This window comes from Coccinella septempunctata, chromosome 2, assembly GCF_907165205.1.
Source record: "Coccinella septempunctata chromosome 2, icCocSept1.1, whole genome shotgun sequence".
In the NCBI taxonomy this organism is placed as follows: Eukaryota; Metazoa; Arthropoda; class Insecta; order Coleoptera; family Coccinellidae; genus Coccinella; species Coccinella septempunctata.
Genome location: NC_058190.1, coordinates 48,312,924 through 48,331,488, shown reverse-complemented (window position 1 = coordinate 48,331,488; position 18,565 = coordinate 48,312,924). Strand labels below are relative to the sequence as shown.

General features: G+C 35.9%; 2 protein-coding genes across 6 annotated transcripts; both read right to left on the bottom strand.

Annotated features, from left to right (window-relative positions):
- Positions 1-396: 396 nt before the first annotated feature.
- On the bottom strand, positions 397-14,268 carry LOC123308291 (AMP deaminase 2). Of its 5 annotated transcripts, none has more exons than XM_044890891.1 (8): positions 14,138-14,268; positions 6,136-6,286; positions 4,728-4,863; positions 4,118-4,283; positions 2,924-3,137; positions 2,568-2,838; positions 2,089-2,438; positions 397-1,739 (listed from the first exon to the last, which is right to left on the bottom strand). In XM_044890891.1, exons 1-8 carry the CDS (start codon positions 14,247-14,249, stop codon positions 869-871), a joined length of 2,271 nt encoding a protein of 756 aa, XP_044746826.1. In that variant the 5' UTR covers positions 14,250-14,268; the 3' UTR covers positions 397-868. The 5 variants fall into 5 exon arrangements, with proteins under 5 accessions (XP_044746826.1, XP_044746828.1, XP_044746827.1 ...); XM_044890893.1 differs by lacking the exon at positions 14,138-14,268 and adding an exon at positions 13,242-13,428; XM_044890892.1 differs by lacking the exon at positions 14,138-14,268 and adding an exon at positions 11,780-12,118.
- On the bottom strand, positions 14,137-17,482 carry LOC123308290. Its single transcript, XM_044890887.1, has 3 exons — positions 17,370-17,482; positions 17,182-17,244; positions 14,137-16,796 (listed from the first exon to the last, which is right to left on the bottom strand). Exons 1-3 carry the CDS (start codon positions 17,462-17,464, stop codon positions 14,249-14,251), a joined length of 2,706 nt encoding a protein of 901 aa, XP_044746822.1. The 5' UTR covers positions 17,465-17,482; the 3' UTR covers positions 14,137-14,248.
- Positions 17,483-18,565: the final 1,083 nt, after the last annotated feature.

Here is an 18,565-nt window from a genome sequence, read left to right as displayed (position 1 = left end):
TTTTTCGTTTTATTTCTCCTAAGCAATCCTTTTTTATGACACTAGTTGAAAAATACACACTAGACGCAAAATAATAGGTAAAAGTGTCAGTTTATATTCACCCATGGCTGAGTTTATTGAACAGTATAACGATAGGTCAAAAAAAAACCGGCCCTAATAATCATTCAGAAACATAAAATTCTCGGCATATCTTCAGCAACTAGAAAAACGATGAAAACTAGGTACAAAATAGTCAAAGAGATAGTCAATTGAACAAACGAAAGTTAATAATCACTTTACAGAGGGGATTAATAAACCTTTATTCCTTATGTTTCACTGGAATTTTGAGTTTTCTTGATCGATATTCGATTTTGATAGTTTCTTACTGAAATATGGTAGGGGCGAAATGAAACAAAATTGATTTATAACCGTTTATTAATATAACAAAATATTAGGCACATTCCTATACGCTGATCAGTAAAACTGTCACGTAAGTTAATTGAGAAAATCACATATGGTAAAGAAAACATTATTTGGATAATCAATAACGTTATATATATTTATTATTTATGTATATATACTTCTATACAATCTAATCTGCTCACTTTTTGTAGAATAAGTAGTACTTTATTCTTAACTAAATAGGGAACGTGTACTTGAATGAGCATTCCATATACGAATCTTGGATATTATGTTGCATGAAGACAAGATTCAAATGCTTAAAAAAATTGAACGAATAGAGAGAAACATTAAGATTCTCCTAAGGATAAAAACAAAATATACTCCTAAATCGTCTCAAAATCGAGCTCAAAAATATAAATCCTATGAAGTAATAAAATAAATTCGACGTACAATATTTTTCCTCTATCAAAGAACTTCAACAACAATTTTATGCGCTAGAATTAAGATTTTGCTGCATGACCGATTTGAAAATGGTAGACAACTCATCTACTAGAGTTTCATACCTGAAAGCAACCCTTATATCTGGTACGTTGGTTCTAGAAATGTCATTGCCTGGTACACCTTCCCTTGTATAATTGGGACCAAGCCAGAACTTCTTGACCCTATGGGGAAAACCGGACATCAAGACGCTGTTCCTGGCCAGTTCACACATGTCACAACTGGATAGTTTCCACACTTGGGCTGCGATACTGTACTCCTCCATCAAGGGTTCTTTGGTGAAGTGGAATTGTAAGGGATCGTCAGTTGAAAGAGATACTACCAAACCTCTTGCAAGGTATTCAGGAAGAGGATTCCTGTGATAGTTCAAGAACAAACTGTTGTTGGACAGAGGACTCATGGCGATTCCTATCTGTGCCAAATAGTACAAGTACTGTAAGACTGGTACTTTCCTCAGTAGCAACCCGTGCGAAATATTTTCAGAGAGCATGTAGCCGCATATGAGATGCTGTATGGGTCCAGCTTCCCCGCAGTGAGGCCTTAGGTTCAATGGGTGTAAGCCTTTCTGCACCCTGAGGTGATTCAGAGTGCATAAATTGGCGAAAAGATAATAGAGGTAGTAAGCGTAGTTAGGGTTTTCTTCATCATTCCACTCCGAGGGTTCTTGGATGTTGCCATCGAAGACAGGGTTCTCAGGTTTGCTCTCATCGTCGACACAGTCGAAGCCTATGACATACTGAAGGAAGAGATGCAACTCTGGGTGGGTACTTGGCCTAGCTGTCACTTCTAACAGGGGCGTGAAGATATTGTCTAGGATTTCTTGGAAGTTGTCCAGGATTTTGTTGAGCTTGAAGATATCGCTGAAACGTCAATTTTATGTAGAAAAAACACTTTTGGGTACCTATTCCATAGTGAAAACCGCTAGTGTAACATATCTTGTGTTATGGTCAAGATAGGAAATAAGGAAACCAAGGATTTAATCCACAAAGCTACCAAAACTAGGTCTACCACTTATAGTTACTTGGAGCCATAAATAAATGATTTTGTACACATATATTAAGTATGGCAGATATCTACCAAGAACTTAGGGGAAACCCATAAGAAGATTGCAACGTGGCAATGAAAGCATAGCGTATGTGAAGATGAAGAATAATTATTTGTTCTGTGTGATTGAGAGAAGAAGGTAAGGTAGAGCAAAAAGGTACTTACAACAATCGCGGAACTTGGATCAACCACCTCACATTGTCCGAATACACATTCGATTCTATGGCCCATTTGGCAAGTTTATCCCACTCGTCTTTGTTCTTTCCGTAGATACTCAGCCTCAATTCGGCGTTTTGGTATTTGGATTCTTCCAAGTCGCTGGCCACCTCCTTGATGATCCTCGCGAAATATTTGCCGTTGATGTAGTTGTCGGTCTTCAAAAACACCTCTCTCAGTCTGCTCTCTCCGATCGGATTGTACTTGGCGTTGAATTTGTCGAATCTATGGAAAGTATTACGGTCGGCGTGGACGTCCAGCATATCGACGGTCAGGTCGTACGTCGTCAGATTCATGGACTGCGAAAAAATACAGTTAAGTGCATGAAGTGGCAATTTTGGTGGCTTCTGCAATGTATTGAACGAGTTGAGCCCAGAGACTGACCCTTGTGGAATTCCATACTCGTTTAGATATATAGAAGAAATCACCTGGAAAACCTGTTTCAAGGTCATAGGTTTGCCGCCGGTTAGTGTCACGACCTCATCAGCGTGGTTTTTCAAGGTCTTCTTGATGAAACGGAGAAGATGCTTCTGGTTCATGCAGGATGCCGCGTGGATGTGAGTGTCTACTTTTCTTATGTTGTAGAAATCTCTGTGGGGGACAGCTTTTTGAGAGGCCAACTCCCTGAGCTCGTTCAGCAGAACGTGTAATTGGAATTTGGATGACAAATAACTCAGGCGTCGGTAACAGAAGGATTTCCTGAAAATGAAATGAAAACAAGAAGGAGAGGATGAATTTTGATATCCAAGATTATACAAAACAATGGAAGAAGGACACTACTCACAAGGGACCATCTGCAATCAGACTGCACATGATGTTCATATCTTTAACAAAAGTTTCCATATCCGGGTACGGAAAATCGCAAGGTTTATTGTTATTTAAAGCTTCCTCGTTTTCAAAAATTTCGAAAACACCTTTATTCGATTTAAAAACGTGTGCTGTGTCACCTACGTCCTGGGCTTTCCAAGGATGATGCTCAGGAGGGTGGATGCCATGTTCTGAAACATTTCATTGGCGTATTATTCAATGAACATATACATATATAACTACAATGGTGGGTTTAATCTACTCAAGAAGTTCAAGTAAAGAATTTATGAAGCTTTTGGCCTGTGTTCTAGATTTTCATGTGACTTTTGATCGAAGTTGATCGAAGCAACAATCTAGAAGGTTCAAGTACGACAATACAATTGCAGAATTTGTTCAAAATGTTACGTTGAGTTGCGCATGATGGATGCCGTTGTGCTAGCGAAACTTGTGATGATAATAATAATTAATAAGTGATAAATTGATCATTGTAATTCAACGGATAACTGAGATAACTCATGCAAAAAAGTACATTATTTAGGTACATCAGATATAATTGTGGTAGGTAAAAAAAAATTTGCGTCCATCGCATGTTAAAACTTTATCGCAACACAGTGTATTTGAAGATCACAACATGATCACTATGCTTTTTTATGTCTACTTTGCCGTGGTTCTATTTATATGTTCAAAATAGAGATATGAGGGTGCAGATCAAGTTTGTGATTAATATCCCTACACAATTTGAAGAACGTTCTTTTCAGGTTTGAAAGACATATAATGAAACGAATATTTTGGTGAAACTGTTATCTGTATGACTGTCGATGGCGATGGACAAAACACTGAGCACGAAAAATTTTTAGTTGCAGACGTGTCCACTAGAGTGCGAAGAAGGTAATGTTTCTGCTGCGAGATGATTAGTAGCTGACACGAATCTGCACTTTCAAATCGGTTTTACCTTCAGGTTTCTCGCCAGAATGATTGCTCTTCTGCAAAGATTCGGTCGAAACACTCGCACAAACTTCATCGAACGAGGATTCAGTTGATGTCAAAGCCCAATCTTAAAAGGTAACGTCTTTAAGATACGCTTATACGACGAAAAAACATAGTCTAATCACATATTCAGGTTGGGAAGGTATTAATTACAGACTCTACAATTAAAATATGCTGAATTCACCTTCAATGGTTTGTTTATCCCCATGCTTCCTTTCTATTCTTGTAGGGTCTAAAAATCTAGCTGCAGTCTGACTGAAGTTTTGGTGGGACATGGCCATGTAACATTGCCTTATACGTAAAGCTTCTACCAACATTTTTGAGGCTCTCTCCAAGTCCTCCAGTGGAACCTTGAAAAAAAAAATAAGGTAATCCCTTTCGTATTCAGAAGAAAATTTTCGAAACGAGATTTCAGAGGAAATAGACATACCACGTCCATTTTTGCATTGATCAGATCAGCACTGGGAATGTTATTCAATATGAACCCTCATTTCTCAAAACTTCAATTGCTAAATTATCCACTAAGACTAATAGTCAAGCTCAAGAGTGAAAAGGAGTATGCATGAGGATCATTATCCGAAACTAAGGCTTCTCCACTTCCATTAATAGGTATTTAAAGCTTAGTTCAGTATATATTGTGTTCGACAGAAAATCAATTGCAAAACTGAAGCGAAAACTTTCACATCGAAATACGAATTTAATTTTTTTAATTAACATGACTAAACTTCTACATTTAATGCCCAGTATCGGTATGATCTGATAATGTTTGGATAAAATGACAAAGGAGAACTCACCCCACTCGTATCTTCTCCAGAAATTGAGACTCTCTGGAAATGAGGAACGAAGTCATGTTCGTCTATGTTCAGTTGATCTCTATCGTCGGCAGCTAAAGATGGTTCATAGTGACTTCTCTTACCCTCCTCTAATGCCCTTAAACATTTCGAAAATAGATAATAAATTGAAAAGCGACTTGGCTTTTTATTTTTTGTCAACTCCCCGACCTAAAGATTAACGCTGAACAACATCAACAACGTAATATGAACTACAAGAAGTGTTCATGGGGAAATTATCCAATTTGGCACCATGCAGATTTACTATATTAAAAGATGATTTCTTATTACGACTTCTGATCTGAAAACACGTAATTTTTACTCAGAAATACTCATGATCACCCGTTCGATCATTGAATTGAATGAACTATTTATAAAAACGATCTTGATATAAAAAACAAAAATTTAAAAAACCGTTTCCGATTGTTTAGATGTGAATATGCAAATTTGGATTCCCACAATATTTGCTTTTGTTTATTTAAGTCGAATATTTATTAAAATAATTGTTCCTTCCCAAATATAACCAATTAGCTTTTTCCACCTCAAATATATTCACTGTCTGCAAATTCCAGTTCAATCTGGAATAGACCTGTGTTGTCAAACATTTATATGCGAAATTATTCTGGCTTTATCAAGATAGCTTTCCAAATTTTCCAAAAATTCTGCCTATCAACAAAACCTCCTTCTCATCAACGGCAATTTGTTCTACCAAGAAAAAAAGAGGGAATGTCCTAATAATATAGCTAAGTGTTGAAAAATTTAACCTTTTTTATAAGAACTTCTAGGATTGATCTTTGTTATGTAGGTTTGAGTGTATTGATATACTTATATTGCGAGTCTCTTTGAAATTGGACTTTTGAAACTGCTGATGTTTACTTCACGATCAAGCCAACTTTTCATAGCTATTTTGTAACAATAACAAATTTCTATAATTTTCGAAATTGTCCACAAAAGTTTTTGAAAGATTCCGGAAAGTGAACTCCAGAAATATATGAAGGAGTGGTGTAGAATTTTTAATGAAAAGTTGGCTATTCAAGGCTCTCCTCTCAGGAAATCAGAATCTTTATCAGTTATTTCTAAACATAGGTGGTTTGAATACCTTGGCACTGAATTCGCGTCGCTTTGTTTTGATTGGAAATAAAATCAAGGAAAACGCCAGGACAAGGTTAATATCCGAACACAAATTTCGTTTACTGAACTGTCTTTATAATGAAACGATTATTTTTAGACGGTAACCTTTTGAAAGTACCAATGAACTCCCGAAAAGTGTTTATTTGAAGATCAAGTGCCGCGAAAATTTCCATCGAACTAAACGTGCCTAAAGATACGCTTCCAAATACGTTCGAATTCATCCAATCAAGCTCGTACTTACTTGACGTTTAACTGCCTTTGTATGGCCAATTTTTTCTCGATCTGTTCAATAGGGAACTGTGGTACTTCGTAGGGGGCTGATATCTCATTGGGTAACTCGGTTTCATTCTGCCCGAACTGCGGACTGTGACTGAACGAGGGACTTTCATTACCTGAAAAAAAAAATTCTCATTGGTTTATAGTTACAAATGGTCGAGCAATATAGAGTGCTTTTTGTCTAAAGAACTCATATTTGAAACTGCTTATCAACGGTTCTACAACCCTAACGATAATCAACTCATCCTACAAAATATAATATAGGGTGTTCCTAAATTGGAGATACAAATCGATTTCCAGAAAAAAATTTTGAACGAAATCCTCAGAAAATCCAAATTGTCATAAAAATCCAGTTAGAAAGCTGGGATGAATAAAGTCATTGTTTGTTTTGACAAATCGAATTAAACAATTTCAGTTGAATATCTTGTGAAGTGTTGATATTATGAGAAAAAAACGAGAAAACTTTAACACCCTGCAATCTTATGTTTATGGTACTTTACTTTATGAATCTCCTCTCTTCGTTTGTACCTCCAATTTAGGCACAGCCTGTATATTATGTATGTTGCGTATCACTTTCGGATATACCAAGACTCGTTATTTGCTTACGCTTCTTAGATTCTTAGGATTCATTAAGGGTAGTTTTGAAAGGGAGAGTTTCTATGAACCTATTTATTTGTTAGGGTTAATTCCTTCAGATGATACTTATAATATGCTGCATACTTTGAAGCCTTTCCTTAAAAAAGATACTTTCGATAAATCTTCCAAAAGTCAACAGTTTTCGAGTTATGTTTGAAGAGGGGGTCTTTTAGGGGTAGGTGTAGGTATAACCTCAGTAGGTTGAATCGGAATTGTCTACTAGTGCTTCGAAATATAGTGCTGGGTGAAAAAAAACCAAGAAATTTATGTCAATGAGCTTATGCTCCAAATAATAATTTATTGAGATTGTTACCACCCTAACAAAGGGAATTGATCGATTGATAATCAGTGTTTTTTACATGTCTAGAGAATATATTAACATTAACTATTGACTAAAAGATTAGTTTACTTTTTCAAGAATGAATTTTAAAACTGTTTCTTTGTTGATATTCCTTCGGATGTCGATTAGAATTTTTCAGAAGAGATAAGTGAATCGATAAATGTTTTCATAAACCTTATCACACATTAAAAATACACAACATGACAATATTTACTTATTATTTCGGAACTCCGTAAATTATTATTGCTCATAAAGCTCCCAATATCAAATAATGTGTGACGTAACAAATTATTCTGAAACTGTGTATATCGGTTCGGAATCGACTGAAAAACAAACGTTGGAAAATATGAACCATACCAAATTGATAATGAGTTTGATGTAGACGGCAAATGAAAATAGTTATATAATCACTTCGTACACAAATAGTGTTGAAAAGTCAATATTTATTAAATAACTATCACTCAGAGTGTAAGTGTCGAAATATTAGGTAGTTACTGAACTTCCTATCGATGCTAATAACATGGCATCATTATTTCCAGAGTCTTTTTCAATATATTATTACAATTTAGTGAATCCTCGATGAGATTTCAAACAAATACTAAACCTCCACGAGATTAAAAGTTGAGCTTTTTGAGTTTTCTGGAGTTTTACGGATCACTAAAAAGTTAGTCCCTAGGTTATTCCGAAAAACACTGAAATTTTCCGAAAATGACCTTCAACAAATGACAATAACTACGTTATTTCAAATGGCATTTTAGGCCTAAAATGAATCGTTTTTAAAAATCATTTTAGGATTAAAATGTTTTCATAAAAATGAAGACCAGACTAGGATATGCAACTGTTGAGGATTTAATTTCTCAAGCCCGTTCCCCTGCTTAATAATAATTTCAATTTCACTTCAAAAATCCATGCATGACCATAGTCTGATTCAAAATACCTTTAAAATAATGATCACTCGACTAAACTTAAAAAAAACACAACTACAATTATTAGTTTGCGTACTTTAGTTGGGACACCGTGTATCTATACGGATCACGAATGCCTCTCACATCGTTTACATCTGGTAAGAAAGATGTCACAATACTCACTATTGCTACTGTCGTCTAGACTGCTGTTACTTTGATCGTTTTCTTGCACGATTTTGTCAATAATTTCATGTATATCTTCGTCTACGCAGTTATTATCAAAAGAAAATTTATATTTTCGCGGCATACGTTGCGCACACATATTCACGTATATGAAAATCTCCCAAAAAGTTTGCGATCGAACGAAGAAACCCGCTCAACGTTCAGTAAAAGTCGAATCTCATACTCAACACCACGTCACAAGCGTTCACTACTATTCTCAAAGTCAAACTGCCAATTAAGAATTCAAAATATGAAGTTTTAGTAGATCCTGATAAATACGTAATGAATTATCAAACAAACACGACGCTGATTATCATAAACTGACCTGTTTGTGTGCGAGTTAAGAAGCCATCAGAAATTTGATTTTCACTACTGTCTGCTCTTGTTGCAATGATTTTCACTTTCTAACCTAATGGCGCACAGGAACCACCAGCCAGTCGTAAAATGAACGAGGGACTTATGTGGGTATATACTTAATTAATGTTTCATTTCTTGTATACTGTATGTCCAAAGAAAGGCAGACATGAATGAGTAAATCGATGTAAGTAGGTTTAGCCACCTATGAATTTTGTTTCATAGTGAACTGTTCTCCTTATTCATGTTAAACCATTGAAAAAATAATTTTTGATAGTTTGATTCATTTCAAACAAATGAGGTCTCTTTGTGGTTTTTGGGAAAAAATTATCAACAGAGTCTTATAGGCTGAAATTATCTTCGAACTTGAATTTCCCTAGTAGGCGGATCATGCTGACATTATAATAGGCTGATAGGAGAATAACACCAACATTTTTATTGCTTCCTGGCTCTTCTGGCTGGCTTCTGGCTTCCTGGCTCCTGGCAAAACTGCTTTCCAAGGGAATATTTAAAAATTTCTTTTCAGGTGCCATCTTTAGGGGGTTGTACCTAAGCAAAAGCTTCTCGAAAAAAGTTTTCATATGGAATATCCACTCTATTTTGTGACAAAAGGAAAAACTTCTCAAATTGTTTAGCAAGTATTCATTTTCAAACTGTATAGCATCCGTTCAACGATATGGTTCTGTATCTGGTCTAATTTCAGTGGCATAGAATGAACAATACTGATCAATCAATTGGAGAAAATCAATATTATCGTTCTGACCTCATCCTTCCTTTGTAGTGTGAACAGAGTGAGCAAAAAGTCATTAACTTTTACGTATAGAAATGCTCAAACAGGTCAATTTTCATTTGGAATTATGCAAATGTTTATGAGCAATTGGGGCATTTGCCATCCTCTATATACACGACTCTCATCAATTATTACCTTACGAAAAAGCCATCAATGTCTTTGACTTTCAGTAATGTTAACAATTTCATCCCTAAATATCCTTTAATGAAGAAAATATTGTTAAAAATACTCATTCTTAGCAACAATTGTGGAACACTACCCCTCTACTACGAGGGGGCACAATAAACAATAAAAATTGACCTGTTGGAGCATTTTTATACAAAAAAGTAAATACCGAGAATATGAATTTTGTGTATTACTTTTTACTCAGTCTGAGTATATTTTTGTACGAACGGTTAGTCCAACCTTTCTATATTTTATTTCATAATTAATTTCCGTAAGAAATTATTCAGATATTCGGGGAATTCCAGAGCGAAAATTGAGGATAATTACTATAAATGATCTGCTGAGGAAAATCACATCATCTCATACCTGATCGACCTGATCTGACGCTGTGTGCATCGTCTTCCACGAAAGAATCGATTCTCAGATAGATCCCAGTGAAACCAATTGGACTAACATCGTCATCGTCTGGAGCAAGATAAACACCTCTGGAGCACATAACGAAATTTACAACAGCTCCAATTTACTAAACTCCACTAACTTGTACGCCTTTCGTGGACAGTACAAGCACGAATACGAATTTAGAATTTGGAAAATAATGTTACGCAGATACCTATTTAATTTTATACTCGATGTTTGAACAGTGTATTGCCTGACACGATCTTCACGTTATGTTTTTTCGGCTAAATCTGAGGCTAACTACCGCAACAAGTTAATTTAGTAAGCCCGATTCGATACGCAAGTAGTGAGCACCTGAAAATTCAAAGGTAACTAATCCGATTTGACAACATCGGCTGATGAGATGACTTTGCCAATTTTTCCTGTAAATATTTATCCTTAATGCATACATACCGTAGGATACTCTGTTTTCACCTGCATTGTGTTTGGTGTTGAATCACCTGAAGACCTAAACTCCGTCATCAGTTTTGTACTTTTGTAAAGGGAAATACATCAAGAAATTTAGATGAGGGAGAAATAAAAACGTTCCATATGGCCTCATTATTTCTGATTAATTTAGTTTATTTCGACATCTTTCACAGGAAGTAGAAACCTCAAGAAAGCCCAACTTTAGCGGCAATTTTATGTTCATCTTTGAGTACTAAGTCAATCCCTTTCGCATCACCTAAAATTTTGATTGAAAGGGACGAGTTTTGATGAGGATTTAAAACAGCCAAACTATTAGTGACATATCTAATTCAATATAATTATAATCAACCTTTAGTAGATGATTTGGCGACTATCGAATGCCGACTATCGAATTTTTTCTCAGAAATGCATCAGGAAAATCGGCGCATCCACCAAATTCACTTTTCGTCGACAAACTCGTTTGCTATTCTATTTATATTTCCACTAATGTTAAGTTAGTACTTCTATCGATTGGTATACTTCATTTTACTCATAATATTCTCATTATGGAAAATGAGGCAATTATTTCTGGACGTTAAATGCGATAATTAATAAATTATATGATACCATAATGCATAGTGGTATCAGGTGTGATCTCATATTACAAATATTTTGTTGATTGATCCCAAAAAATGACCTGAAATTGGGTTTTTGAAGCAATGATAACCATTTTCTTGATAACGTCAAACTGGAGATGGAATACTTGAATTCAGAAGTGGAAGAATAAACAAGATGTATGAACTTGATAATGAGTTTTTTATATGTTTGATTAACATATTATTATCAACCTCTTCTCATCATATTCTCGACAATGGAATCCTCTTATGGGTATTAAGAATACAATAAGTAGTTTTTGGAGGAAAACAATGAAGACGCGAAAAAAAAATACATTGGCTACAATTGTTTTTTATGCAGTTCATGGTAAAATTGTTATTCTCATGCCTCTTATTTTACTCTCAGTTAAAACAACCATAATTCTATTCCATGATAAAGACATATCTATTCAACGTGTTTTCCTTTATTGCTGATTTATATTTACATTCCACATCGATATTATCAAACAAAGAAAAAATCTTATCCTTGAATACGCGCTTTGTTAGGTTGTACAATGAAATACAGACCATGAACTTCAATATGTCTCAAAAAAAAAGAAAAATTGGGTAGTGTTGCCAAGGCGCATTCAATATTTCCACGATTGTAAGAATGAATCATTACAATGCGTATGACGTGCCATTGTTGATAAACATAACCTAGCTGTACATCCAAAGAATTAAAACGTCGTCCACCAACTTACCCATTCTCTTTTCTATAAGATCATCCATGTTTTCTTGCTCCTCTCTGTAGAACGTGATTGCGGGCTTATTTTCAAGCAGCAGTACTTTTTCCATGTTCAACAAAGCAACGCAACACTAGAGTACATACGTCCTAACACCTAAGCTACCGTCTACGAACTCCTCCACCACTCTCTCCAGACCCGATATAGGTGTAGCTAGATGTTTGTGTTTATAGCAGAGGTAAACTCAACCGAGATCTTTTAATTCAATTAAATCGTTCAAGTAGTTATTCCATTCGGTATATATGAAACACCACTGAGCCGCGGTATCTTAAAGCGTTTTCCACATCCGACAGTCTCGTACTAAATTATTGATTTTCTTCTGCTGAGCGTTGGCTGTTGGTGCGAACAAAAATAAAACTGCTGGAAAATTGTCGGACTGCAGATGAGACGAAATATTGCACGAACTTCGACGTTTTTCGAATTAGATTTGGTGGCGTTTTGGAACTGATGAAAAGTTACGACGATCATAACTGGCTTATTAATAATTTGCGTGGTGTGGTATAAATTTACTACCGTTTATACCTATCTGATGTAAGCACTTGGTTGTTTCCTTCAATCTGTGTGGTATCTCTAACTAATTGGCATAGAAAAATTGGAAGAAAATTTCAAATCCTTACAACATTAAGATATTATTTCCAGAAAATCGCCAAACTTTACTGGAACGTTCAAAAACATACAGGGTGTCCCAGAATTAGTATGCAACATTATTTAACGATCAAAAATATTGTTTTTTTTAAGAAACTATTCTCGACGGAGTAGGAGAATTCAGAGAATGAAGATTCATTCACTACCCCACCAAAAATTATGACATTTAGTAAGTAGGACTATTGGTCATGGGCGTAGACAGGGTGGGCACGCCCCTCCTCCAGAATTCTCGGTGCACATCCACCCCATCGGAAATCGACTAAATTTTCGAGCAAGCAAGAATAAAACTGTATTCATCTTCCCAGAATCCCCCCACTCACAAAAAAATCATGGCTACGCCAATGCCCTCGTTCCCAAGTACTGTGAACAGTGAAGACTCTACGAAAATTTCAATATGGTGAGTCACATTCATCCATAGCATAGCTAAATTAGTTCAGTAATATCATAAAATTAATTTTGATAGATTTCGAACAAAAAAAGAGAGCTAATTTTTATATAGAGTTGATAGAAAAGATTGGGGCTTCGAAATATTGCCTCAAAATTGAAAAATACGAAAAAGTTTTGTGAAATTTATCCTTGACGCCGCCAGTTGGTGACGCACCTGATTAAAATTTGTAATTATGAAAACATTCTTATCTGACTAATCCATCGTTCGTTTTTATGTGGTTATTCCAAGGAAAACATTCCATTCAAATATTTCGCGAAAATATAAATGCACATGTTCATAACAAATCAAAGAATTTCCGCTAATTTTCAATTTATTTAGTCAACTCACCCCTTATCCTCTCACTTATAACTTGACTTATATCCATCGTTGAACACCTTATAGTTGAGGAAAAGTTCGAACAATGAGAATCAACGTGTACAAGCGATAAAGTTCCTCAAAATTGCGGCGCAAACACTTAACAGTTATGAATGATTAATAAATGTCTTGAATAAATAGAGACCGATAAGAAAGCGAATATCTTTATATCGAACAAGATAAAGCGAACTGAACTACTTCCATATTGAAAATTCACTCATACCTACCACAAATTCTATATGACAACGAAGTGAATCATTCATTAGACTCAAATTTTCTGAAATTTTCTCGAGTAGTGATAAAAAATGATGTATTTTCCATATGATACTCACCCAGCAAAATCCTTCGAAAAAGCCTCTTCGAAATTTACATTATGGTAAACGAAGTTGAAATATTTCTCCACTTTCAGAGTAAAAAGTAAAAAACCTAACGTCTGCCTCTGATCCCCTTTCAAAGAACACCTTAAAATCTCTTGAAAAACATTCTATTTCTGATTTATGCTTGGTCGAAATTCATTTCCTTTCAAATCTCAAATACTTGTAGTACATCACCCTTTATGCATCGAATTTGAATTAATATTTTCCATTACTTCAACTTTTAACCCAAGAAATTATTTCGAATGCAATAATAAACGACGAAAGTCATGAAAATTTTTAAAGAGTCATATTCTAATCACCTGAATACTGCCCCAAGAGCCACTCGTTAGTCAATGCTCACCTGGTATTCAAACGAAGACAATGTTCACATTTTCAATAACGGCGAACTCAACTACACCATACACTAGTCAAAAAAAGTGAACGATTTACATATCTCCATCTCTCTTAGTTAGAATTTATTTCAATCACAATTAACAATAAAGATTCACTTACTATGATATTCAAATATTGTCCCTTGACCATCTAAATCTTCGTTCTCACCCTCCACCCTAGTACAGTACTTTTTCCTCCTCTTCGTGGTCAATTTCCTAACCGCTTGAAACATTACTGATTATTACTGAAATCGAAATCACTTTCTGTAGTTACTTTGTGCTCCTGTCTACTACTATTTTCGGTATCGCTCTCTAACATGTGCATCAGCCTGTTTGCCTTATCTGCCTCTTCGTTTTCCTCGTGTTGTGGGTTTGGGGCGGATTCTTGCGTATCTTGCTGATAAAAAGGATCTTGATCATATTTGACTTCCGCGTAATAGGCATTGTATTGCGAGTTTGGGTCATATCCATGCTGAGCCGATCCGTCGTAGCCTTGCTGAGATGGGTCGTATCCCTCTTGGTCGTATTCACCGTATTGCTGCTGATCCTCGTACTGCTGAGGGTACTGGTCGTAGTTCGCATAGTTCGGGTCGTCCGGGTAGTACTGTTGGTCGTATTGCTGGTCGCTTTGGTCGTAGGGAGCCACAAGTTCTCCCTTTTCGTTATATTGCCCTGCATACTCTGGGCCATACGACTGGGTACCACTGGGCATGTCAGGGTCGTAGCTTATTGGATGTCCATTCATGTCATAGTGCTGACCATGCTCGTCCACTGTGTAGTTTTGATTGTTCTGGTCATAGTACTGACTTTGTTCAGGCTGGGTCTTGGTGATTTGCTTCTTGAATTTCTTCATTTCTGATTCGTCGCTGTTCTCATGTTCTTCCGGTTGATGACTTAATTGTGTGGTTTCTTGCTGGGAATTTTGATGACTGTTCGAGATATTTTTTTCTGACGTTTCTTCTTGACGTACTGCAGAAACGTCTTGATCAATAGGTACTTCAGAATTTTTCTCAAAATCTTCTTCCGCGGCGTTGAAGGTGGGTTTTTCTTGAGGCTGTTGGGGGGAAGTTAGTTCAAGACCATCACCGTTTTTACTTATATTTAGTTGAGACATGTTTTCGGTTAAGGTTGCATTCTGGAAATCTTTTTTTTCATCAGTTTTCTCTGGAATGGAGTTAGCTGATTCATCATTAGGTTGAATGGCATTGTTTTGAGGTAAATCATCCGATCCTTCTTGTTTTTGGATTAATTCATTGTCACGTTTTGTATCAGGGGGAATGGCATCAGTTACAGGTTTTTCCTGTTGATCTATATTACTGACACAAAACTCTAGGTCTTCTATCACTTCCTCGGTAGCCTTATTGATGACCTGTAAATTATTATCCTTCCCATCATCTATTATTTCTTCATTTTTACCAGGCTTTTCCTCACTCAAAGAGCTCTGGGATTGTATCCCTCCAGATTCAGTGATACTTTTTATTTCTCGAAGGGAGTCAACGTTCTGTGTTTCAATTATTTCTATTTCACTTATATTCTGAACAGCTGCTTTGTCTTTATTGGTATTCGTGTTCGGCATCAGATTAGGAATTTCTGAATTTTTCTCCTCAACGATCATTTCTGTTTTCGTTTCCAGAGGCTTTTCCACTACAAATTCCTGGGTTCGGTTTTCGTGAAATTTCCCAGAAAAAATCTCCCTTACATCCTCTTTATTTTCTTCACAATGTGGAGGGAACTTGTCTCTCATATCTTCGTTTTCCACATCCCCAATTTTTTCTGTATAAGGTATTGTCTGTTGTTTACCCTTAGAATCACTTAAACTTGGTTCCATATAATTTTTTGTTGCCTCCTGATTCAGGTCATTGTTCGTATATTTCTTCAAAATTGTCTCCGGTATTCTCAAACTACCGTTCTTGGATATAGTCGTATTTTTATTCTCGAAATCTACTGCATCTGGGTTTCCTATTGCATATTTGTTTATATCTGATTTTGATATGTCAACAAAATCATATTTTGGATCGTCCAAGGATAGATCGTTTCTATTATTAGCCATTCGATGACGAATATCTGGTGAATATTCGATTACATCTCTTCCAAAACCATCTTCATTTCCGATCGTATAACTTCTATTAGACTTTGGAAGTGTATCATCGATAGGTGTCTCGTAAGAGGCCTGACGAGTTCTAAAATTGATTTGTGGATCTGCAGAATGAATTGGCCCAGATATTTTCGGATATTCGGACAGTTTCGCTTTGATATTTTCGTCCATAATTCGGTAATTTTCTTGGTACATGGAGGGTGGTTTATTTTGCACTAAATTTGACTCATACAAGTGAGGTACAGAGTACTCTCCGATACCCTTATGGAATAATTGTTGCCTCGATGGAACTGTCATTGTTTTTCCTTCCTCCTTGAATTCACTATAATCGCCGATATATCCAGATGCAGATTTTGAAACATTTTTAGGATGATTTAAGCTTTCCATTGAACTGAACGGATGAGTATTGTTTATTGGGACATCCTGAGGAAACCTGTCATGTTGTAAGTTTCCGATGGGTCTGGTTTGGGTATCTACCCCTCTGCCACGTTGAACTCTGCTGGAAAATACGCGGTATTTAGACCGTAGAGTTTTGTACTTTTCGGTCGTTTCGGAAAGAAAAGAAATTCTCATTTCTAGCCTTTTGAGTGCTGCGAACAGTTGCTCGTTCCTTCTTATTCGGTATTTTTCTGATTCCAAAAGGTCCCTATATCTCCTTCTGTACCCCATCAGGTCTGATTCTTGGCTGTAAGGTGAAAAAAATTCAGAAGATGAAAAATTACGATACTGGCCTGCTTCACAAAACATTATCGAGCAATCAATCGCTTGATTAACATATCTATTTTGATACTAATGTACGATTGAAAATTAAGAACACCTATAATTCGTATTTCTCCATTCTGAAATTTTACTGCACTGTGAAATGTGCATATAATTGCACTTAAGATAATTGAACAGTCAATGAAAGTGATGTTAAGGCAGTTTGCGCATCCACCTTTTTTATGTAAAAAAATTCAATTTGTTTTTGACCACATAGTAGGTGAAAAATACCTAATCTTCAAATGGAAAAATTACATGAAGTACCGGCAAATGCTTTCTGTAGTTATGTAGACACTCAAAAATGTACTCACTTTATTCTACTTTGTTGGATCAATTCGTTGAACTCTATCTCCAATTTCGAACGTTTCCATTCACTTGAACAAAAAAACACGTGAATCATATATCATTCAGCCTCTTTTTCTCAAAGAAAAAAAGCCACCCTTACGCTTGTGACAACAATACAAACAAACGAAAGCGCTAATTGATATGCAGATCTCACCTTTCCCTTAGCTTCTCCTGCAGCATCAGCGAATTATGATGATGGTTTTTAAATTTATAATTGAATGACATTTTCCGATGTGTCACTTGTTGCATCTCTTCCGGAAAATCCAAGAAACCAGATGGGAAATAGAAGCGTAACTATGTGACGTGTGTATCTAACACGAAACAAACGCCATTCGTTCACAACAATGAGGGGGTTTTATTCGAAGGGTTGACGATTAAACCGAGGATTAAACGGAGCATGCGTTTCTTAATTATCCCTAATCGTGTTATATTCTTCAGGAACTTTTCGTCTTTAATTATTCTGAACAAAAACGTAAGGTCTCAAACTATAACATACTATAGTCAAACTACCAAAATATTAGAATATGTAATGTTTGAAATTTGAAATGCCGAAAATACCTCAATGTTTTCTACTCTTTCAGGACTTTTTCCTTTGGAAGCGGTTGGTTTCAGAGCTTATTTTTGGTACTCCAAAATTCCACACAATGAAGTTTTCTCCTGCAAATTTGCATCTTGCGAGAAGTTTTGTGGGGTGGTAACCCCTAAATTACAACTGAAGCAAACAGTAGACAAATGAGGTTATTTTTTGTTTAGAGTAATGATTGACTATCAACCTATCGAATGTTATAACGAAACGCGTCAGAAAAGTTATTATTTTGACCCTCCATATCTGAGACGATCTCTGGTTGGCCTAGTTTTAACACAATATATTGATATCTTCAGACAAGAAACCAACTTCTGCATTTTTGCTGTATATCCCAAGTAAACGGCCTGTATTTCAGTTAAAATAGCAATTTAACATAACCGCATCAACTTTTATGCTCATGTAGGTGTGTAGTAAATTTTCAATGATATTTTTGAGAACGGAGACTGTGTTCTGATATGAAAATTTCAATGGTGAAACTAGGTGCATTTAAATGAAGGAACAAACAATAGGCAACAAACTCAATTAATCCATGAGATTTCTAATCGAAGCGGAAGCATATCGCGAATAATGACGTGCCAGTGAATAAATTTGTTGTGATTATATAGACTCACCGCGAATGAAATGCAATCTGAACATGTAGGAATTTCCAATTGAGATGCCTTTCCGTGGAAAGTTGAAACTATTGCCGTTCATCCCTTCTGGCTCGGCGAAAGGATGGAACTGCAGTAATTCCCAGGGCAAAGGGGCAGAAGAAACTGCCTTCT

Bases quoted from the DNA above. Each gene is read 5' to 3' on its own strand.
- LOC123308290 (XM_044890887.1), bottom strand. From the start codon at position 17,464: ATGCAACAAGTGACACATCGGAAAATGTCATTCAATTATAAATTTAAA. The intron at 17,245-17,369 runs GTGAGATCTGCA...TTTTTGTTCAAG, and splicing joins CAGGAGAAGCTAAGGGAAAG to TGAATGGAAACGTTCGAAAT. The intron at 16,797-17,181 runs GTGAGTACATTT...TTCACCTTACAG, and splicing joins ATCCAACAAAGTAGAATAAA to CCAAGAATCAGACCTGATGG.
- LOC123308291 (XM_044890888.1), bottom strand. From the start codon at position 8,373: ATGTGTGCGCAACGTATGCCGCGAAAATATAAATTTTCTTTTGATAAT. The intron at 2,839-2,923 runs GTGAGTAGTGTC...TTTCATTTTCAG, and splicing joins CTGATTGCAGATGGTCCCTT to GAAATCCTTCTGTTACCGAC. The intron at 2,439-2,567 runs GTGATTTCTTCT...ATTTTTTCGCAG, and splicing joins CCTTGAAACAGGTTTTCCAG to TCCATGAATCTGACGACGTA.